The sequence below is a fragment of the Parus major genome, chromosome 2, assembly GCF_001522545.3.
Source record: "Parus major isolate Abel chromosome 2, Parus_major1.1, whole genome shotgun sequence".
In the NCBI taxonomy this organism is placed as follows: domain Eukaryota; kingdom Metazoa; phylum Chordata; class Aves; order Passeriformes; family Paridae; genus Parus; species Parus major.
The window spans coordinates 37,851,923-37,876,635 of record NC_031769.1 but is presented as its reverse complement, the minus strand read 5'-3'; the positions used below and the strand labels follow the sequence as shown (position 1 = coordinate 37,876,635).

The 24,713-nt window shown below is 43.8% G+C and overlaps 1 protein-coding gene across 1 annotated transcript; it reads right to left on the bottom strand.

Annotated features, from left to right (window-relative positions):
* Positions 1 to 1,526: 1,526 nt before the first annotated feature.
* NR1D2 (nuclear receptor subfamily 1 group D member 2) lies at positions 1,527 to 24,184 on the bottom strand. Its single transcript, XM_015619131.2, is given in 8 exon segments — positions 1,527 to 4,605; positions 8,954 to 9,164; positions 13,004 to 13,189; positions 16,369 to 16,985; positions 18,586 to 18,730; positions 19,660 to 19,748; positions 21,687 to 21,963; positions 21,965 to 24,184. Coding segments are annotated over 8 exon segments (2,016 nt in total). The 5' UTR covers positions 22,259 to 24,184; the 3' UTR covers positions 1,527 to 4,408.
* Positions 24,185 to 24,713: the final 529 nt, after the last annotated feature.

Below are 24,713 nucleotides of genomic sequence, written 5' to 3'. Positions count from 1 at the left end.
TGCTCAGCTCCTCTCTCGCTGCTATGTGCCCGTGTCCTTGACCAGCTTTCCTGCTCAGCAAGCACAGCCTGGACAGTGCTTTCCACAAGCTGCCCACTGCAGCTCAGTCAGCTGCCAGGGCCGGCTGCCTCCAGGCTCTCCTCATACCTGGATGTTCCTCCCTCCCCACTCCAAACTTCCACTTGAAATAAAACAAAAAGTAAATTAAAAGGGGGAAAAAAGAAGGCGGCATTCACTGATGAAGGCTCTTGCAGCTGCTCGCTGTACTCATCAAAGAAGAGGAAGTGCCAATTACTTCCTTGTAGGAACTGTTTCTGTAATCAAAGTGCTCTGCGGTTGAGCTGCAAACGCGGATTCCCTCCCGCCCAGCACGGCCCCTGGGTCATGAGCCAGAACAGGAGGTTCTGCCTGCCCACACCCTCATCAATTTACACTTTCACACAGGAACACTCATAGCTCTGTTTCCCTTGTGACATCCACCATTTCCTGGTGCAGTGAGGACGGGCCAGGCTGCTGCTGTGGGGACACTCACACTCAGGCCTGCACCGCGGACTCGGAGCCCAGCAAATTTCCCACCATCAGGCACAGCTTCCTGCTGCCATCCCCAGAGGCTGGGACAGTGAGGAACAGAATCATGTTTTTGCTGGGAAATGTCTTTCCTGCCCCCACCATTTGCTGTGGTAAGGCTCTTGCAGCCATACAGGGAAGAATTGCTTGTGGCCCATCCAGAGCAATTCAGCAAGAGCTGAAAAGAGCTCTTTCCAAGGACCTCCCAGGCCCTGGAACCCCTGTGCCTTGTAGCACTATTCACAGGGGCTCAGACTTTGTGGCAGCAAGGAAAGCCATGTGCAAACAAGGCACCAGAGAAAACATGCCACAAAAAAAGAAAAAAAAGAAAAAAAAAAAAAAAAAGGCATTTTTAGCATTTTTGTGCTGTTATTTTTTCCAGTGCTGACAGTTGGCAGTCATAATTTTGTTCAACTTTTTTTGGTGCATGTTTTTAAAAAATACCAGTAGATACAACATTTCCTGGAGAAGCTTATCTCCTAAAAGAGTGCACACTCTAAAGTAGGAAATGAAGCTGGAAAAAAAACAGATCTTTGCCCCTCCTGTTCTGTTTTTTTCTCTACCTCTCTTAAATCCAAAGGCTTGTCTTAACCAAACAGTATTTTTTTTTTCAGTTTTATTCTTTAGCGTTTTATCCTTTTCTCAGTTACAAAGTTATATTCTCCACATAAATGCAATGTTTAAAATAACTATTTTAATGACATGCCAAAAAAAGCTCTGTAACTGTAGCAAATGAAGTGCACCAGAAACCCCCTCCAAACACCTGGGAAGACCGAGCAGCAGCACTGACAGAGGGAGATGCTGGCTCTCCCTGCTGCTGTGCCCCAGCACAGCCCCGTGACCTTACAGCAGCTGATGTTCTCATCCAGAAGAGAATCTCTTCTGCTTTGTTCATCCCAGCGTGCTGTCCTCCCTGCCAGATTTCGTACAGAGAAATACAAAGAACACAGACACACAAGTTTAGCTTGCTGACATAATGCCCATATTTAATCTTTTAAAACAAGAACAAAATCAAGAATAAAATCAAGAATAAAAATTTCATTTAAGTCATACAGTACATTAATCTTTCAGCAATGACCCAATCTACAGTACTCAAATGCCTGGCATGAAAGTCTATTATCTCAGCATTTAACAAGTGTATAACCAGTGACACAGTAAAAGAAGAGCTCACAATACACAGCTAACACAATGAATTTAGATTTTCTTTTAAGAGTCCAGCTAGGGTTTGTAATACATGGGTCACTTTTGAACCATACTTTAATCAGCTTTTTGTTCAGTCAATCTGTTTGGGGCTCTTTTTTTTCTGTTATGTGAGTTTTTCCATTATGTACAGGAAGATTATTTCAAATGAAATTGCACAAGTTAGAATATCTATCTATAGGCATACATGGTCAATCTAACTAAAAAAATTTAATAAGCAGTAATTACTCAGTCCTGGTTATACATTCCTAAAGGCTTAGTAATACAGTTTTAAGAAGAAAAAAAAAAAATAAAACAAAACACAAAACACAGCTGTAGGGTGGCAATCTCTGTAAGAAGCCTTCTTCCCTCCTGAAACAACCAAGGGCTAACTGTACCTTCCATGTTTGAAAATGAGGTCTACAAAAGAAGTCATTTCAGCAACTAAATAATCAAAACCGTGTGACTGTGTCCTCTCTACTGTCTGAATGGTTCAATGCATAATTCAGCGAAGCTCTCAAAAAATAATACTGGTAGGATTCAGACTGTTAACAGAAATTAGGACAATATGCCCTGATAGCACATTAGGGTAGCAAAACTTTATGTACGGAGGGGCCATTACCCAGTGGTTAAAGCAGCTTGAAGCAGGACAGCCCTGCCTGCAGCAGCTGCAGAGGAGGGGAAAGAGTGGGCTCTTCTGCTCCTTGGCCAAGGCTAGAGCTGAATTTTCCCCACCTCTTATCAAGCACTTGCCTCGCCCACTCAGCCCCTTCCTTCCCGTCCGAGGCAGAATGCCCAGCCCCAAGGCGAGGGGAGCACGGCAGGGTGCAAGCCCTCCCTCTTCCCATGGCAGATCCTGATGCTGAGCAGCAGGCACAGGTCTGCCTCTGCTGCAGCTCCACCACAGGCAGGAGGGCTCCTGTCAGCCCACCGTGGTGCGGGCAGGAGCTCTGCAGGCTGGAGGCTCCCGGGGTCCTGGCCCTGACTGCCAGGAGCAGATTCCCTCTGAAGAGTAGCTTTACCAAACACCAGAGACCCGGAGGGCTACCTCTAAGGCAAGTTAACTGAACAAGGATGATGGAGCATCTTCTTCCCACATTAGCGAAACATAAACGTAACTAATTAACACAACTGCTTTGACTTCTTTTAATCTCTCTTTTCTGGTGCCAGGTCCTGCTACAAATGGAAAAAACCCCATAGAGAGCTGCTTTCCTTAACAGAAAAGCAGCAGAATCTTAAATGTTGTGGATCTGCTTTATAATTTGCTACTGGCATAAATAACAAAAAAAGTCCCATTTGTTTGGTTGGTTTTTGTGGTGTTTTTTTAAGAAAAAAAATAAAATACAAATATCCAGACCGTCTAATGCACCTTCTCTGCACATCACACACGCTCACATGCACACGCACCAATGGAGAGCTCCAGAAGAACAGGCATGGGAACCACAAAGCCCAAATGGTGAAAAGACTGGGGAATCTCACATTTCTGTTATCAATTCTCATTTAGCAATGAAGCAGCGAAATGATGTATTGCAAGAAATAAACAGTCACAGAACACACATACACCCAAATGCAACCATGGATACATTTTTCCCATTTTTTCTTTTTCTGACAGACGTTGCTATTCATCTGATAGTTTCTTTCTGGCTGTGCTGAAGTTTTTGAAGAGCATCTGGTGCTTCTTTATCCTTTATCAGAACACAAGAACCTCAGTGGCAATGGACAATCCATCTCATTAGTGCCACATCAAACCATCTCTGCTTGAGATTCTCTACGAAACCCTTCTGGAAGTTGAATCTGACTCTGCCTCTTTAGTGCCACTCTTGGTTGTTGGTTATTTTTTTTTTTTTAAATTAACAAACACAGCATATTAATGCAAATTTGATGTTTTCTAAAAAATGCTCAGATAATTAGTTCAGCAGTATGCAAAGTGCATCTATTTGGTTCTTTCCATAGATCACCTTCTGTTTTAAGTTTAAATTCCTTCACAGTTTAAAATATTGTGAAGAAATTATATGTATACTTTATGTATAGAACTATTTATATACATACACATATATACACACAACTCTGTACTTTATATAGCCATAAACACTCACTACTTAACTATTTATATTATATACACATGGCATGAACACACGCTCAGTGAAGAGTTGGTGCAGGCTGAAACCATTCCATCGAGTTTAATGGAATAACAATAGTGAAACCATGATTGAGTTATCAAGAGACACAGACATACATCTACTAGATAAGTGAAAGACCAATTAAATCAGCTCTTCCATTTTCCTATTAGCACAGAATTGTTCCCACCCCATTCCATGCTCCATAAGCACATACACAGCTACTTTGCATTCTGTTTACATGAGAGGGCAGTGGTGGTTCTTTTTCCTAAATGAAAGAAGAGTCCATATTTACTCGGGCTCATGGCAGCCTCTTCTGCAGGAGTGCGGCACAGCTGGGCCTGGATGCCTTGGAGGATTCCGCAGGCTGCGCCACCGTCAGCTGAAAGCACCTGCCAAAGCTTTATTGCATGGTTATGGGACAGCTATCAACTGTTCACAGTCTGTGAACTCTCTCCAACAAATGGTACAACTGTATAAATACATATTTTAGCACAAAACAGTTTAACACGAGGCAAGTCCAAGTACAAATGAGACCTAAAGGCCTATGGGTGAACTTTAAAGGCCAGCAGTTCTTCAGAGTGCATGTTGTTTAAGGAACGCAAGTCGGGTAATTTCAAAAGAAGTTTTGTGAAAATAGAGGCTTCATTTGGGTGATTTTTCATAATTAAGGTCCTTAATGCACGGATTAGTGTTTCCTGAAGTGCCTCCACAGAATTGACATTTTCTATTCCGGAGCGATCTAAACAAAAGGGCAGGGTGAGAGGGAGAGAGGGAGAGAGAGAAATTAAAAAACAGGAGGGTAGGGGGGCTAAAAAAATTGACTGAACAGATGTAGCCTGCAACGTAAAACCAGGGCAAGAATCCCTCCATAAATTAACAAGCACAAGAAAAATCAGATACTTATGCCAGAAGTTTTAAATCAAAGGTTATTTAGCATTAACTTTTCAAAGTACTAAGTTCATGCCAAACTGGCAGCATTCAATCACTATTTCTGTGATGCCTAGCCTGTGTTTCCAGAGAAGGACAGATCGAAGCAAATGTTTAAATATGCTGCTGAGCATATTTAACCCAAGGAGAAAGAGCACATGAAAGTAAAAATTTCAAACATTTCTTAAGGCTAGATAAAAAACCATAAACTTAAACTGAAGGTTTGAGGGGGAAATCCCATTAAAAACAAGCCACAATTGTTATCTGCACAATGGGATTCTCAGGGGCAAAGGGAGGACAAGCATTCATGAGACTGGGCACTATTTCTGAGCGTGTTTTGAAGCACTTACAAAATGAAACACGATGCACACAAAAATTCCCAGCTGAGGAAAAGAAGAATGTCAACATCAAGACAAATATTATGTTCTCTCATACTGCACTCCCACCATGCCTGGAGCATTTCTTTCAAGACAGCTATATTTAAGAACACACCTGGTATCATTAGGTAGAACATAAGTAAGTGGCTTGAAAGGATGAATTTTTAAGTAAAACATCTCACCTCATAACCATGCACAGTAGCTGGTTTTTTCCACGCTGTAGCTTCTTTTCTTAAACACTATGTAAATTCAGCAGGGCACATACACAGCCGAGTGACTGGCACAAACAGAAATGTGCTTTGATGTGTACATGTACTTAAGCACTTTGCAGAACTGGGACATGGAATGACAACAGCTTTCTGGAGTAACACTGAGTCAGATCGTACAGTCAGAGTGGGAATCCCTTCCTTATGCTGTCAGTGTCAATCCAATCAGATTGCCCAGGTGAACAGTCTAGGAAGTCCTCCTGGACTACTCAGCACAGTTCCCTACTGCTATAGGAAAAAATATTACATAATCCACTTAAGGATGCATCTCGAAGCAGTTACATGTGTTTTCTTCCTTTAGGAAGACTGTTCCAGAATCATCTACAATTAGGAGCTCTGATTACTATTAAACAATTGTTGTTAGTACACATTCCACTTTTCTGTGAAGACTGTCCATTAGGTTTGAGAGCTGCTGTCCAAGAGAATGTGAGTGAGAAGACGTCTCTCTGCCGTTATTTATTAAATGATCTCTCCTGCTGCCTACCCCCTGCTCTGCAAAAGCTTTGCTCTATTCTGAGCAGGTACAATGACATTTGCACAGAACATGCTTAACAAGAGTTTCACAAGAGCTCTGTACAGTGAGAATAGTACTGCCTTGCCTCTGAAGGTGGAAGAATGCAGCCCAGCCTCTCCTGGCTGGGTGAGTTACTGTAGCCTCCTCACTTCAATTAGTCCAAATCTTTTTTCTCCCTCTCAGTCTGTTTCCAGTTGCTCCCAGTGGCCAACAGAAGATTTTGCTAGTATTATGCCAGTAAGGGAGAATAATAGAGGGTGTGTGCTTTATATTCTTCTACCACAAAGCAAGACCCTTCCTTAAGGGATTATCTGGTCTCTAGATCTGCACAAACCACATTCTTTCAGCTTTGCTTCCGCCTTGCTTTTTCCTCCTTCAGTGGCCATGACCCACCTTGGTAACTCTCCCCCATCTTCAACACATCCAGCTAACTGAAGACAGAGGTGAGGCATTCTTTTAATTCTGAAATGGTACCAAGGTAATTCCTCAGCACCACCCAAGTGTGATCCTGCTTTTTCTTTCTTTGCCATATGACATGAAGGAGGGGGGGAAGGAGAGGATGTACAGAGTTACACGTAGTCGCTGCTACTACCCCTGCTTCTTCTGCACATTCTAAATACTCCTCCTAAGAATGGCTATTCATCCAGTGTTAAGTGGAGGTGTTTCTGACAAGCTTTCTCCCATCTAGCAGTATTCAGAGATTTAATTTCTTTTTCCATTGGTGGGTTTTGGTTTTTCTTAACTTTGATCAACTAAAAGTCTTCAAAAAGATCTTTAATTAGTGCAGCATGGTACTTTATATTGTGGATCACTTAATCAGCATTCGACAATCACACCGCTTTCTGCTTTTGGAACTGATGTAAATCTTGACTACTCTCTTCCTTTCAGTCTTCTCTTGAATAACTCATTCTGAGATGAAGAAGTCATAATGGCCCTTTTCTCCCGCCTTCAGTTCTTCTTACATTTATGGCATTTTTTCCTTTGCCTGCATCTCCATGTCATTCTCTCTGATCCCGTTCTTCAACTCTTCATCTCCATCGAAGTGCCACCTCCCCTTACAGGAAATGACTCTTTTGGTTACACTACTCCTCAAAGAGTGGGATGCAGGATCTGTCTTTCAAGATCTGTTTAATCAACACATGCCCACGATACTTCAGCTCTATGGGCACCTTCTCCTCCTGGCAATCCCTCGCACTGTAAGCATCTTCCCCAGGAACTCTGCTGAGGCCACTTTTGTTCTTCAGTACCTGCCTGAGCATGATGCCTGCTCATTTACTCACTTGAGCAAAGTAAAAACTGTAGCATTTCAATCAAGTCTCATAACAGAGTAAAGTTGCACTGAAAATTTCTGGACTCACTGATCATCAGGGTTACCCTTGTATCTGAAATACAGCCCCAACATTGACTAACAGCACCATACTTTATAAAATCCTATAAAATTCTGTGAAGATGTCGAGGAAGGCTGTGATCAGACTGCAGATCAGATCATGAGGTAGCTAAGATAGGCAGCAATAATACCCAAAATATGATCTGAAAAATCCTCAGCAACTGCAAGAAGCCTGGACACCAAATACCTTCTCTTTTTGTCCAGTTGCATGGCTGACACTACGTGCTGTACATGTTACATGACATCCCTAAGCTAATCCCTGCTGGGAGCTGGCAATCAGCACAGTGCTTTTAAGGCTGGGGAAATGGCACGGTGCTAGAAGCACATTTAACAGAACAGATACAGCCACTTAGTCTGAAAACAGGTGGCACAGAGAATGAGATATTCTAGGACCCAGGAGCTGAGCAAGCAAGAAGAATGGCTGTAAGCCTAGTTAGAAGTGCACAAGAAGGGAAGAGACCTGGTTGTCAGACCTTATTTTAAAGGCTGTCTCCAGTTCTTATCAAGAATTTCCAGAGTCTGGAAATGCAACTAAGACCTCAGGTATCTCCCTGCTACCTGAACATTTTCATCAACAGATTCTATATTTCCTTCAGATTATAGTGCCATGCTTCCTTCACAGTGCCATTCGTTCTGGCTCTTGAAGCTTGCTAACTCTGTGCCACCCTCTGCTCATTATCACAGCTTACAAACTGAAGAGGTGACAGCTGCCCCATCCTGTGCCATGACATTTCAGTTCAGCCATGCATAAAGCTATTAGACTGAACTGTCCTACCTCCTTACAGAGGCCTCACTTGCCTACAGCACCATGCCTGGGTGCCCCTCCTTGATAACACAAGGGTGTCAATTGCTCATGTGAAGGGGGTGCACTTGTTCAAGGAGTTCAGCGCTCCCCAGCTGCTGGCTCATTGTCTAAGTGGGTGCTGCGAACATTCCTGCTACCTACCTCTAGAGAGCTTCCTACCCAGCAAGCAGGGATTCTGCATCTTGCATTCCAGGTATTATATGCAGAGCTAATGTGCCTAATTTGAGGCTTGAGATAATACTACAGAAGTAGGTGCTTAATCCTTCTTTGAATCTGGGCCAGGGTGTTCTGTCTATCCAGGGACTGAAACAAGATAGGAGGCTGCTGAAGATGTCAGTGGATTGGCAGGCCTTTAGTGGTAAGAAGTCACGATGCAGATGATAGGGCTTTCTTGCTGACATAGGCAGAGATCAAACTGTTGGATTTAGACTTAAGTAAAATACGCAATAGACTTAAACGACAATACTTGGAAGCAAAAATACCACCTTATCCAAAGACTTATACTGTGCAAGCAAGGAGTCATTTCAGTGATGCTGTCCTGTGAAACTCAGAAGAATCAGACATACAGCATCTAAATGGCCATGGGACAGCAATTTGTTTTTTGCATTAAATAGAATGCAGTAGGAAAACATAAGCCTATTATCACGGTTTTTTAAAAGGCAATGTTAGAAAGACCAGGGCTGCTAGTACCTTAAAACCTACTCAACTGCACTTAGACATGCAATAACAGGGTATATATTTTACAGAAAATTTTTAATAGAGAGTCACATTCAATTTTTGGCAAAGGTGCAAGTTAACTTTCTTTCCTTACCAGCAGATACCAGGACAACCGCTGTAAACAAACTCATTTCCTCATCGCTAAGTTGCAGGGCATTTAGTTTCTCACTAAATTCAAACATGGAGTTGAGCAGATCACCAGCTCCCATTGAATGCAAGTCATCCACACTGTACTTCTTGCCACTCAGGAAGGTGACAGTACGTTCCTTTGCATCAAACAAAGATGCAAATCGTACCATTAAAACCTGGTAAGAGAAAAAGGAAGAAAAAAAGAACAACAAAACCAGATAAATGTAGGTGCATTTCTAGAAAAGCCAAAGAAAAATTAACTTTTTAACATCACTTGAAATGTCTCATTAACCATTCTGTAAGCATTTTATACAGAAACTGTCAGCATGCTATTGAGCTGCAAAACACAGGGCAAGACCTAGCCCCGTAATCTGAGAGAAACAAACAAGTGACAAAATTAGGGAGTGGATGCAGGGGAGGGGCTACAGTATATGAAAGGCAAGAAAATTAAAATTTAAGCCTCAGACAGCCTGAGCCACACAGACCATGTCATTCATAAATATGGCAGTAGGACAACTTGCTTAAACCACACAACAGCCAAAGGCATACAGAGCATTAAAAGAGAAGTTTTCTTAGCCACACTCATGAGGAGCAAAATGAAGGTACTGAAGCAGATTCTCACTTGGAGTAAAGTGGAGCAGCTCTGTGGAAACAATGCTGATTTACACCACCTGATGATCGGGCCCCCTAGGCACTCTTTGGAAAAGTACCGTGCCACATCACTGTACCCACAGGAATGTTAATGAGCTCTTGCTAGAAAGGAGCCACATGTAGAGCTTTTAAAAGGCTGGCCAAGCACAGCTTGAGATGGCACCTGGTCTGCAGCAGCTGGGAATACCCCCTTGGTACAAGCACCTGGGCTGGAGCCGTTGAGGTGTGCTAAACTTACCCCTTTGGGCTGACATTTCTCTTGTGGTTTCTCAGTTGTACTGTGAAATGTTTCCCTCTGGAATGGCTTGTAAAGTTTCATTTACTCATATTCAACAACCTTATTTACACTTTCAAGGTTTAAGTTGCACAGAACAGCCTTCTTATTTGAAGAAAACAAACTAACTGGCATTGGTTAAAACTTGAGACTCGCTGTATTCTCTTGGTGTGATAGTTGTCTCTTCTCATTTACCCCATTAACTGCATTAATTCAAATGTTTACTACAGGTGAGAGGAGAACCAGGTTTTCAAAGACTACTGCCTTTGACAAGCTTAAAGAAAGGAGTGTTCAAAACAACTGAAAATGTTTGAGAATTCAAATGCTGTTCATGCACATTACATTACCTGCTCCTAAATTTTACGAGCCAAACAACATGCAGCAACTTTGATGGACACAAGAGCACTATATACTATTCACTTTTGTCAGCTAAGCTATCTGTCCTCTGATGACATTAAGCACAGAATGCAGAAACCAAGATGCAGAAGCCATCAGAACACAACAAAACCAGGCAAAGGGCAGGCAGATAAAGCTGAACTTGTGCATTAGCACAGACCCACCAGGTATCCAGCAACCTTTCAGCTCAAAACGATATTCTCCCTATAGAACTGGGCTTTAGAAACATCTTTAAATAACGATCAACCAGGATTAGTGCTGCTATTCAAAACTGAAGCCCATGAAGTTGTGCTGACTTATTCTAAGGCAAAGACCTCACCTTTTTCAATGCCATCATTCTAAACAAGGAAGAACAGTTTGGACTGTGGCATAGCACAGGACTGATTCATCCCACTTCACTTCAAACCAGGCTCATACTTGTGCATGCTGAGGATACACCTGACCAGTCCTACCACCTGACCATAGCAATACAGGTACATAAAAACCTTGTTTTTAACCTCCACTCTTGGAGGTTACTTGATCACTTTCCTATTAGCTGTAGTCAAATCTGAGTCACTACTCAAAGGGATCCAAGGGCCTTATTAGCTCTACCATCAACTACATTTGGAGGGGAGGTGGAGGAGGGCCCACTCGAAACCAGTTGAGTTCCTTATTTTAGGCTCAGTGCTGTTTCTGAGCTGGCTCTCATAAGAAGCCATGCAAATGCCACCACGATACACTGAGCTCCCCAGTACTCCCAGTTCTAAGAGACCTTTTTAGCTTACGTGTGTGTGAATATATATATAACTGTGCAGCTTCTGCACCAAAACTGTCTCCATGTGTCCTCTTACCCTCAAAGAACAGGCACTCCTCAAATATGAACTGCTAAGAAGCACAGTGCCAAGCCAGCCACACCAGACTTGGAGGCAGCACTTTCACTCGGGTTCTTCTGCTAACATGCAGACATTGGAATATCCTGCTTCTGTTACCCAGAAGACAGAAATGACCTTGGATGCACCAGGCTTGCAAGATGCTTTTGCCTCTATTACAATGGTTTCATTAATCCTTTTGTGGATTTTTTTCCACTGTTCTGCAGCCCTACTTTTTTTTTTTCTTGTTGCTAAGATGCCACATAGGCCTTTAACTACAAGCTGTAGCTCACTAACTGGAATCATTAATGTTTCTTATAAATAAGTGAATAGTGACAGGCATGCAGCCATACATTATTATTAATTCCCCTGGATATAGAAACCTCCTTATCAGCAGTGCCTGTAACTGGCAAAAAGGCATATGAGGCCTGAGAAAAGCCTCAGGTGAAGCAAGGCCAAGACAAAACGTTTCACTTAAAAACATGAAACTTCGGCTTTACGCTATAGGGACAGTTCAAGCCAAATTTTTCACCCTCCTCTTCCTCCTTTGCAGAGAAAGGAACCAACATTTTTGTGTAAGGTGAAAGTAGTGAAGTAAAAATACAGCCCCTTCACTACAGGAGTTGTAGATGAATATTAAAAGGCCAAGAATAAGTACAACAGAAAAAAATACATGACAGCAAAATGAAGAAACAAGAAAACTACCAGACTCCAGGCAACAAGACTTCCTGTGTAACTTGTACCTTCCAACCCAACAATTACCCATTTTAGAAGTGGGCTGTATAAATGCAGACAGAAGACTCAACACATCACATGAGAAATGTCCTCATTTCAGGTAAATATAAAATCCAGCATCTCTCCTTGAAAGAATAAATCAAGTAAACAAGAGCAAAGGCATCACACCAATGCTACACTCCCCAGAAAAGCAGAGTAACATAAAATACTTGGGACTTTGGCTCCTCTGACCCTCTCTATTCAAATTTCACATTTGAATATTTATGAAATGTGTCCTCTCTATTCAAATTTCACATTTGAATATTTATGAAACGTGTATGGTGTCCAATAGACACAAGGGTCTGGAAGGGCAACTAAAACATGATGTAAAGGTCATCCAGTGAAGGTCACTAATTATAAAACAGCACCAAGCTCTGTGGTATCATTTCCAAATTAATACCACTAATTCACATATACGTCATGACCACAAGTGGATGCAATTAACCACGAGGACCTAGTGGGATTAGTCTAGAGTAAGTCAGGCTGCAGCTGGCACACAGTATCAATAGAGCTGCAGCAGTACAGGTAATTACCATTGCTACTGCACTGGACATGGAAGCTTCAGACACTCCCAAGCTGCCACCAAAGTGGTGACTGGTCAGGATTGGATACTCTGGCTTTTGCAGGAAGCAGAATGGCACAAGGAAGGACATGCAAAGCAGTAAACACATTCTTCAACAAAACTTGTAAGTCACTAGACAGCTTGATGTCGTTCCGATTGGGAACGGCCGGAAGAACGACAAGCTTTCTAACCTATCTACCCTTCCAAATGCAGTACAGTTCCCCAGAGTAAGTAAAGGTAGCTAGAAACCCCTAATTATGCATTTATTAATGCCCAGGGAAGAGGGAAGGGTACAAGGGCTGAGCGGTTTTGAGCTCATTAGAGGAGGGAAGAGGTCACCAAGGTCTGACCAAACAGATCCCTTGGACACCATCACCTCAGAGAATGCTCAGAGCATCCATGAACAAGCTGGTTTTGCCTGATGTAACCCAGTTCTATTTGGTTCTGTTCTAACAGGGTCAGACTGATGCCCAGCTTGTCAGGTTTGCAATATACACACAGTGGTCTCACCTCAAAGGTCCCAGCCTTCAGAAGATTGACCTGGTCATGCTGGGAGAGATCTCGGAAACCCGGGATGCGCTTGGCAAACTCCACCACTTCCTTCACAGCTGGAGTAAAACTCAGGGAAAATTCTTCCCAGATCTCATGGCCAGACTTGTTTGGGTCCACATGGGGAGTCTTACTCATCGGGCAGACCTGATATTTGCAAAACACAGACAGAAAACAACTTTTAAAGGTATCATTCCAAACACTGACAAATACTTAAAAGTACCATGTTTATTATTCAACAAAATTTTGCAATAATGACACAGAGGAAAAAAGATCAGTATTCCTCAGTCAATCCCCAAAGAAACTGGATTTCCCGCCCTTGCTTTAAAACAAACAAGAAAAAAAATCCATGGGATCGTTAGCAATCTGTTTATATATTTGTTAACTTTGGAACCTACAACACTGTGTACTGTGAAAGACCTGACAGAACCAAAGTCACGCTATCTTCTCTGATCTCAACTGCTCTGCTCTGACATCTGAATTTCTCTTTGACTGTATTATCCCTCTCATTTCACAGTCAATTGTGATTTCAAAATCAACCAGTTGCAATCTCACAGTCACTGTGGCATTCATTCTCCTATCCTTCTTGTTTTGCAGGCAACTGAAGTGCTTCAGTCAAAGCTAAAAAGATGTCAACACCAGAGCAAGAAAGCCAGCCTTGGTTTCCTGAGTCACAGGTTTACACCCTCATTACAAGGATAACCCTCTTCTTCAAGTTTGCTTTTACTTGTATCACTGAAGGAGGAACACCAAGGAACTGGTATTCCAGTATTTCTCAGTCACAAGATGACAAAATGCTCTTTCTTTTACACAAACATACCACAATTTTTTGTAGGAAAGTCTGAATCCATTACATTGAGATCAGATGTATCAGTAAGGGCTGACTGCCAATAAATTCCCTCTGCAAGAGCCAACCAGAAGCTCTGCGATATTTTCAGTTCTAGCTTCTAAAATTTACATCTTTTAATGAAGCTTAAACCTTTTAATATTCATTTCACCTGTCATCATCAAGGACAAAAATTCCTTTTAAGTATTCCTCACAAGTATACTAAATGGTGTATGTAATCCTACATAACGTCAGCAAAACAAAGAGAAAACAGTGAAATAGATTAGCAATTCCTCAGAGCTGTGCTGTTTTTGCAGGGCATCCTGAATATGGTAATTGCCTAGCAATTCTTTGCGTGGGAGGTCCTAAGACTATAATATTTTGGCAAAAGAAAAGGTCTAGGCACACAACCAGAAGGACAGCAGATGCCAACCACTGCTCTGCCTGTGATATTGCAAAGGTTCACATAGGTATTGTTATAAATACAGTACCCTCTGAAAATAATGAATCTCTGGTTCAATACCCTGCTCTGCAATGGACACAAAAAATGCCTGAACTTCTCATTCTATGACAGCACACCCTTACCCACAGGCACTCAGTCCCAAGGGGAAACCATCACTTCTACACCCAGTGCACTGTGTCTGTGGTCCCTCGATAGACCTCTGCCCAAGAATCTGAGTATCTTAAATTAGAAGAGACCCATAAGGATTGAGTCCAACACCATGCTTCTTAAAGAACCACCTAAAACTAAACCATATGCCTAAGAGTGCCATCCAGGCACTCCCTGAACTCTGTCAGGATTCTTATGGAAGAAGTTAGCTTGTACAGTCACCAGTTCTCTTCAGAGGAACCTCCTCAGGAATGACCTGTTCTGCTTTTCTGGTTACAGGGGTATTGAATAAAAACGACCAAACCCCTGAACATGTTTCCTTACTGGTTCAGAGCCTACTTGCCTTTATTGCTGCTGACTCATTTGGTCAGATCCTGAACTCACTGAGTTCTTGGGCAAAACCCTCATCCATACCAGGGATGTGGGGTGGGGAGAGGGAGCTGCAGTGCTCTGCTGGATTTGGTTTTGTCTCCTCATCACTGACTAACTCCTGCCTGCAGCTGCTATGCACAGGTCAAGCTGACTGGCTGAGGTTCTGCAAGGCAGCACCACTCCCTGCCCGCCCATACTGACAGGTTTAACCTCTGCTTCTCAGGAGTGCCAAGAATGACGTTGTAGTGACACCACATACTTTCCCTGCAAGAAAGAAAGGCTGGGAATTATTATTTGCCATGTTGCAGTGCCTGGAGTCTACAATTAAGGTCAGACCCTGCTAGGGATGGCATTGTCTACATATGCAGTAGACAAAGAAGGGTTAAAAACAAAAACACCCAAAAAACCAACAAAAAAGCCCCCATGGAAATGCAACACCTTCATTATGGAGACCTTTGGATGTCTTCAAGAACCTGTGAAGGATCTTCACAAAATAGAAGGAGGAAGAAAAACACCAGCAGCTCAAGTACTTCAGAAAGGTCAGGGGCTCACGCTTCACACCAGGAGCGCAGGATGAGAACGAGGATGTTATGTTCTCTCATCCCAGGCGGCTCCAGTGATAAAGAGAAGGACAATCTATTTTAAGGGGCTTACAGAACTGGTTGCCTGAATGGCAGAGAAACAGCAGGTGCAAGGCAAATGAGAGGGACCTGTTAAGCAAAGGCAAAAAAATCGCAACCAAACCAAACCAACAACCATATGCAAAAAAACAGGAAGCATCCTTGTTAGGAATTCAGTGAGAAAATGCTCTAACAAAGTCATCTAAGGTACCCAGAAGTGTGTCCAGAGCCTCACTTGTGTAAGTACTACAGAAAAGACCCTAAACTTCTCTGTAATGGTTTAGCTGTGCATCTTCCTCCTGCCTCTGTTCAGATCTGAGGATGTTCTACAGTGAAAAGGACATGTAGCCTGTGGGCCTCATTAAAACAGAACAAATCAAAAAATCCCCATCACCAAGAAAGCAGCCTACCCTGCAAAAGAGATTTTAGAACCCATAGTAAGGCCTGTAGAGACTGGCTTAAAATCCTAGCCATGAGGTTTGACCCCAGAAATTTGCTCTGAATACCCTTAAAGAAAATACAGTACATCTGACTGTATAGATTATTTGAGAGAAGTCTTCAAAAGGACTCAGTGAAAAGGGAAATTTATAAACTCCTATTTTCATTTTGAAGTCAAGTCACATAAAAAACCCATGATGTTTTTTCAACCAACATTCTTTGATGTCATTTTACTTTCAGTTAGCTAAAAACCAAGCCAAGAAACCCCATCACTTGTACGCTTTCAAATCCTTCACACCTTGAGCCATTTTTGTCCTTCATCACAACCTGCCCTATCTAATTTGTGTCACCCTTTAAAGCTTCAGCAGTTGTGCCAACTGCATGCAGCTTCACTGATTATTGAGGCACAGCTGGATCACACCCACCAATAAGTCAAATCAAACAACTGATATCAATATACCAGATGCATTCTTCCTCCAGTGCTGCAAGAGTAAGTGGTATTGTTGTTTGGAGAAAAGCCATCTTCTGGGATCCTCTCACACATTCGCTGAGTGTAACCAGTGGTGAAGTTCATGCAGTGGCTGTTTGTGAAGCACACGGCGTGCCCACTTGGATAATGCATTGTGCTTCTCCCTTTGTACTGTCCACCAAGGTGCTGCTCCCTTTCAGGGTACTGAGGGCCACCGAGGCCACCAACACAGTGCTCACTGCTCAGGATGTACTGCTCGCTGTTCTTTGACACTCTCTCCCCACCCTGGGGCTGCATCATCTCTGCTGGGTTTTGGGACTGTTCTTGGTTGTACATGAAAGTGTCTTTGTGGGCCCTAGTGACCATACCGATCACTTCCTCCTTAGCCATGTCAGCACTAGGAGGGGGAGAAGGGCTTTTGATGGCTTCTCGCTCTTGTTTGGGCTTGGAGGAAAGATCTTCTTGAGGTGCTTGGTCTTGATGTTCTGTTAATGCTTCATTGGGCAAGTGACCGCTGAACTGACTGTTCATCATGGTTTTCATGGCACTCTGCATTTCAATCAACATCCTCTGTTTTTCACGCTTGGGAATACGGCCAAATCGAACAGCTACCAAGGTGGAGAAATGGACAGTGATGGAAAGGGGAGGGAAAAAAATAAATAAAAACAAAGTCAGTCCTGAAAGCGTTAGCATGAACACACTACATACACATCCTAACAAAAAATCCTACCTTTTAAGGCAAGATTTTAACTGCCCTCACCAATACTACAGCAGGGGTATTACTGGTGAAGTCAGAGAGCTTCTGAGGCATAAGACTGGCATGAATACAAATGTATGCCATTGTCTGCACACAGGGAGAAGGCAGCTTTTAAAGCACACAAGCTGTAATGCCTTTTCCCCTTTTGCCTCAAACCTGGCTATTCACTATACACACAGCTGTGTTAACTGAAGAAGTGTCAGGCTTTAAGACTGGATCTATTAAATCAGCACAACTTCATGAGCTGACAATTAGCTGAATGTAAACACAGTTCATACCGTCTTTGCATAGAAGCCCTACAAGACAGGTCCTCACGGACCAATTACGTAACTTACCAAAACAAGAGAATCAATGCTGAGCGAAGCTTACCTTGGAAAATTTTCTTGATAACTTTGCCTTGACAGGGACATTTTCTGCTGGCAAGGGGATGGGCATCATTGTGGCTGCAGCACTTTTGACCCTGTCCTAGGGAATCTACAACTGCCTCTACCACCCTGTCCAACCGCAGCCGCACAAGGGCTTATAACCAGTTTCGACTGATGTAATTATGCTCGTGCAGTAGTCCATCATTAATGTAACTAAGTCTCTTTCATTAGAGCAGGTGCAACCTTGTGCGCAAACAAGCGCCTAGGGGATGAAATAACTCCTATGCACGACAAGAACTCAGAACAATTATTTAAAATAAGTTCTAACACTCCACCCACTAAATTATTAACAGCCTGAGATTCCTAGTTCTTGTGAAACAAACACCCAGAGAAAATTAAAAAGTGAAACAGAAGGAAGAGTTCTGGTTGTGGCAGTAAGCTGTAGCAGACAAATGAACTACACTTTCAGCATTATTTATTAAAATGTCACGAGGAGTGGACAGACAGCAAGGTGGTCAGAGACACAGACCAACATAGCCATTTCCTCCTTGCCTTTCCTCTCCCTCTAACAAAAGAAAGGAAGAAAAAAAAGGAGCAGATACATGCTCCCCCAAAAGCTAACTCTTTAGGTTCTGTGCTAACTACCCTAAAGCTATCATGTTGGGCAGAATTCCCTTTCATTGAAAAAGCAATAGCAACAAAAGAAAACAGAAAAAACAAAGAAGAAAAAAAAAGAAAAATATGAGTCTTGTTAAGATTCAGGTAGGATACAGCTGTAAGTCTTAACATTAAACTAAAATCGAGACACTTGTTACAACCATCCCTCTAGCAGGCCACTGCAGCACATCCCGCTGCATCAGCTCCATGGGCGGGAGGATGGCTCTGCGGCTGCCTGCAGTATCACCTTACCACCCCAGGACACTCATGGAGCAAGAGGGCAAGCTGAACTAAATGCTCTCAGACAGGAAACCTCTCCTTGACAAAAGGGCTTGGCTGCATTATCTGCCATTAAGACCCTCAGCAACTGCTTTTGAGGTGGGCAGCAGACTCCCTCTCAGAGGATCCCCACTCAGTACAGGAACGTACCATCTCTTGACATCCCAACAGACAGGCATTTTTTGAAACGACACTGCTGGCATCTGTTCCTATTCATTCTCATTATAGAGCAGTTGTTATTCTTCAAGCACTTCTTATACTGGATGTTCTGCTGAATGCTTCTTCTGAAAAAACCCTGTAAACAAGCAAAGAAACCCCACAACTATCATTACAGCACACGTCAAATCCTTCCACCAAGTTTCATCTCTGCGAGCTCAGTAAACCTCACTGCATCACATCAGCTGCTTCAGAGCCATCAGCCCCAAGAGATTTTTAAAAATTTGGTACTCCTCATGACTTACTTCCCCTCTATGTGTGATTTGTATGTAATGTGAACTAGTTGTGATTTCTAATTACAGAAGATGTTAAGTTGTTCCCTGCATAGTCAGCATGTAAGAGCAAAGTATCTCAAATATTACCTCTATCACTGCACTAACAGTTCCTAAGGCATGCTCCCAAACACCTATGACATCAAGTGCAAAGATGGGAGTCAAAATAATGCATTTTGGAAGTCAAAATTTTGACTTCCATCTCTGCAGTCTGGCAACAAAACCATCCTGCTGCACCACATGACCTTCAAAGGTGTTTTTTTCACACAACCCTTTAGGCTGACAAGCTCCTTCACAGAACATAACATTTGCAACGTTACAGATTAAGAAAATACATATCTAGTTCTGGCTTTCCCTGTGGTAAAGAATTGCTTCTCCAAAGCTGTTTTGTTCTGTGTTCCAGCCCAGGTGACAACTCACACCCACTATCTCTTAATGCAATTAACATGCACATGTCTTGCGTGACATGGTCCTTACCACCTCTGCTTCCAGATCTTGTTCTCTGCTGTGCGCTCCAAGTCAGGCAGGATTGGACAAGGGGTGGGAACAGAAAGTACTGCAGAGTTTGGAAAATGCTGTATATTCCTAAGCGGTTTGCCTGTTCCCTACAGTTTCTGAAATTTCTCATGTTTAACAGAGAACTATACCAAAATTTTTTGACTGTATCACCCCTTTTCCCCTATGGGGAGAACTTGAGCATTTCACCAGCAGAAAGGTGAGCAGAAATATAGCTCACCTTGCAGCCCTCACAGGCATGAACACCATAATGAAATCCTGAAGCGACATCTCCACAGACTTTGCAAAGAAGAACCATGCCATTAAATTCTAGAATCAAACAAAAAAGTCAAGGATATAGAAACCAATGACAACTGCAGGAACATGTTTCCAGCTTTTAAAACCTGGACTTAAATTGAAGTATGTCAGGTCAGTTCAACACATGAAAAAACACAGCAGAAGAACAGACAACATGAATATACAAACCCCCTGAACAGTTCAGAAGGTACCAGTGCAAGGGTGGGGGGAAAGAGGACAAACACGAAGCACTCAAAACGAACAGGGAGAAAGCACACATTCACTGGGCTTTCAAACAGAGTAGCACTGCACTCAGCAGCAGAAAAAGAAAGTCTGCTTACATTTAAGCACTTTTAAAAGGACCATTCAGTTAACTAGGCCACCAAAGTTCAGGCTCAATCTGTTTTTTCCATCAGGACAAGAAAGCCTATGAAAGGCTACAGTTTCCCCAACAGAGAAGAAACATTTTTTCTTAAAAGCCAGAAATACTAAAGGACGCTTTATAATATATTCAACACTAGCCATACACTGTACCTATCTGATAACAATTTAGGACTAGTAACTCAGCCATATCTACATGTGTAGAGACCACTCATTTGAGTGCACATTCACAATGGCTTGCACATTTGAACTTGAAAATACCTTTTCAATCCTGTAAAAATGCTCATGGTTTTGATTTTTTGAGTTTTTCCCCCACCTATTTTATTTCAGCTTGTCAATAAAACTTTGCAAGTCCTAAGTGCTGGTCTAGCATTGTTTTCACTGAAGCCAATGGGAATTCTACCAGTGAGTTCAGTAACCACAAAGTTACCTTAATCCAACAGAGACAGCTGGAAATACTCCCACAGAAACATATTCTACCAGAAAAGTAACTAAAACATTTTTTTAAGGTTTTCAAAAAGAAAAAGAACCAAACCACAGCTTTAGATCTTTTCCTCTTTTTAAACACAGTACTGAGCTAAAAAAGTTATCTATCTGAAGAGTTTGCAACAGGTTTTATTTCAGGAACCTCTGCCCTGATATCAAAAACCTAGTTACTAGAGAATTTTTAAGTAAAAGCTCTTACTAAGATCTTAAGGTAGAAACACATACAAAAAAAAATAAAAAAAACCCAACAACAAAACCCTATCTGAGGTAGAACTATTAGACACTTACTCCAGCTTCTTAACAATCCAAAATGATAAAACAATTCTGCCAATAAAAGAATCCAGCCTCTAAAAGACTAAATTCCAACTGCTTGCTGAATCATTCATCCAGTACTTATTTTGAATCCTGCCCTTCCAAAACTGTTCAAATATACTTCTCTATAATTGATCTTTTCTGATTACCAAAAGAAGGGTGAAGTAAATAGGCAGAGATAGATTGTCACATGTATTTTAAAAGGACATCCTTTAGTTCTGGTTTACACAAGTATTTTATTTTTCACATCCACAGAATTATGACTTGGAATCAAAAAGTTAACTGTTCTACCCACAGTTATAAAAGTATTATGCTCAGATAATTTATTTATTTTGTTCCTCACAACCAGGGTGTAGGGAGGGAAGGTGAAGAGAGGGGGCAGGGGACAGTATGAAAGAACAGAGAAACAAGATTTCCAAGACATCTCCATAAATACTCTTGAAGGTAATTTCTGATTATATTACCTTTACTTCATCACGTCTTTTTAACCAAGTGTTTGATTTTACTAAGATCAGTTTTCACTAATGAAAACCTGAAGTAAAGCTGGATTGTATTTATGGACTGTTTGAAGTCAGCAGCAATGGGACCCCCATTGGCATATGCCATACAAATGCCATATTAGCATTTGTATGGCAATACTGTATGTATTACCACACATATCATGCCAAAAGATAAAAATGGAGGCTTTGCTATGCACCTGCACCACAAGCCAAAGGGAAACCTGGTTGTAACACACAGGGTTGTTATACACAAGGGGAAAATGGTGTTTCCAGGAACTGGCACCAAACATACTTGTGACTCCATTATGGCCTTTTGTCAAACCAGCAACACTTGACTGGTTTGTTTTAATAGTCTCCTCCAGCCGATCGCTCTTCAGCGCCCCGTCAGAGCCTTCACTGCTCCGGCCATTGCATCCGCTTTCCGAGGAGGAGCTGTTTGGAGGAGATGGAACAGGCGAAGAGGACGACTGGAAACCGCTGTCTGAGCTCTCGCTGTGACATGAGGCTGGGCTAGATGCCGAGCTCGAAGAGCTGATGTAAGCTATCACACCCCCTAAGGCAAGAAAAAAAAGGCAGCACGTAGTGACATAACCAGCAGACATGCACCGCTGCCATGTGAGCCACACCGTGACCCAGCACCACCAGATCAGCCATTACGTGCTCCTTGGAGCACTCCTTTCCCTCCCTCTCTCCCTCAAGCTTGCTTGTCTCCATTCGTTTTCTACGGCTGACCTCCCAGTCTGCCCCATCCCCTTCTCCCATCTTATCAGCCTCCTCTGGTCCAGGCCGAGATGGAATGGCATAACCAAAAGACGGAGCAACAAGCCACAGTGCTGGAAGGATGGGGCAGTAGGGACATGACATGGAGTGACCCAGAGAGGGTTTCCCTGGCCACCCTCTGAGCAGAGCTCCTCCGGAGCCAGAGCAAAGACAGGATCTTACAGCGCTGTGGAGCCAGAATGCAAACAAGCTAGGTTAGGGACAGAAATAGGGCAGAGAGAAAGACTTCATGCAGGCTACGTGCCAGAGGCACAGAAAGGAAGGGTTGGGAGGTGCTCATGATGCAGAAAGGACGGGGGCAAAGGAAGGAAATAGCACTGCAGTCTGGTTAGCCTACTGAACACCGTTTGTCCAACTACAATCTTTTGCAGCATTTCTAGCAGCAGCTAAACTCCAACTGCCAGGCTGCTATTTGCAAACAGCCTCTGTCCTGCCGCCTCTTGCAATCTGACACACTTGAGAATCCCTCAGATGAAACAGCTTTTTGTCCTCAGGCAGACCTGGGAGCGGTTCTGGCTTCTCACAGGCTCCTTCTTCTTGCTCATAAGAGAAATTGTTTGCACTTCATACGAGTTTGTCTCCAAGACTCAGCGTTTCAAAAGTCAATATAAAAACATTTGATATTTCACACAAGAATTTCAAAAGCTATAGCCATGAAACTGTTTAAATAAATTACACTCAGTATGTTCCACATTTTAGCCTCTATTGCTCAGTAGACTCTCTTCACTGATGACTCAGGACATTGCAGCAAGGAACTCCACACACCGGTAAGAATTCGAAACTTTAAAAGGGCCACGCACTGCCTTCCTCTGGAGGAAAAAAGCACTGGTGTCTGTAGAGTCCTTGATCAACTGAATTGGCACGGTAGGCAGAGGCTGTAGCATCTTAAATCAGCCATCCTCTCCTCACAGATAAGAGCAGTGGTATTATACAACACTGGAAACACCGCTGCTTGCGGGGAACAATTCTGACTTAGAAATTTTCAATACTTTTTATTAGACATAACGGTCCTCTTAGCACCTCTGCAGCAACAAAACTACTGCACTTTCTCTTCAACATTTCATTTTTTTCTACCAAGGAAACTTCTGCAGGAGGGTTCCCTAAAGAGCACGCAGCCCAGGAGCTCCTGGCAGAGCTGCCTGGGAGCAGAAGTCAGACTTAGGGGCCGTGTGACACGTGCAGGACACACAGACTGCTGCTCACGTTCCCAGACACCAGCGTCCCTGCACCCTGCCACGGGGGTTGTTCCCACACTGTTTGTTTGGTTTGGTTTTTTTTTTTAAGAAATCCTCCACGCAGCACAGCACGCATTCCGGATCATGTTTTCGGAGAAAGGAAGATTGGCAACGGGGTCATAGGTTCAGCCACGGCAGGAGAAACAAGGTATCATCAGGCACCCGTGCTGGGCTAAGACAGCACCTGTTTGACAAAGGCCTGTGCCACCCCCCCGCGCCGCACGCGTCTCTGCCAGGTGCCGGTCAAAGCTCACAGTTCACCTGGTCCAAGGGAGGCACCAGGCTTCTCTGCAGGCGCCATCCTTATCGGCAAGGGGCAGATCGGGACACGCAAGCGCAGCCCCTGCAGGGAACTCCGCGTTTCTCCACGCTGCCACCGCGCCCCATTATCTTTAAACCCTGCTCGTAAAAGAGATGCTCTTTTCCCTCAAGGGTAAGGCCAATGTCACAGAGGAGCACAGAAAGCGTGTGCCTGTGGGGGAGTTTCACCCCTCTTCTCCCGGGAGCTGCAGGAGCCCCGGGCAGCTGGGCTGCTCTGGCACCCTAGAGAGCTTGGCAGTCTTGCCAGCGTCACAGTCGCGATTCCTCGTATTTTTTTGTTATTTCAGAAGTTACACTTCCCTGTGAACCGTGTTTTTGTTTGGTCAGCAGTCAGAAGTTGACTCTCACGCAGAGCACAGGGTGACATCTCAGAACAAAGAGCGCAACACGGAGCACGTACACGTGCACACGGACGCTGGCACGCCGCAGAAAGGGGGTACCGGGCTGCTCGGTGGAGCAGGCAGTCCCGGTTCTGTGAACTGCCGGGGATTTCCTTAGGGAACCCACCTGCCGGAGGGTGGTGAAATGAGTCCTCTGGGCTACGCAGAGCCGCGCTACTGCTGCTGCGGCGGCACCGCCGGCTGAGCGACAAGGACCCTTCGGGCTCTACCTGGCGGGATTCACTTTAGGGAAGGGGCGGGGGGCACCGCAGCGTGCTGGTGTTTCATTTAACACAGAGATCTGGGAAGCGGTAACGCCGCAGGGGAGCTAAGCAGGCGGCGAACTAGCCGGGCGATCAAACGGGCCCCCGGGACGCTGCGGCAGCAGGGGCTCCCCGGCCGGCACCCCCGACACCGCCGATCTCCCTGGCTAACAAAGCGGGAAGGCAGCGGGGAGCGCGGTCGCCGCGGCCGCCCTCCCGCCTCACCCCATTCCACCGCACCGGGGCTGCGGCTTTTCCCTGCCGCGGTCACGCGGCGCCGGGGCTGGAAGAGCCGGGCCCGCCCTGCGCTGCCCCCGGGCCGCCCCCTCCCCGTTACACA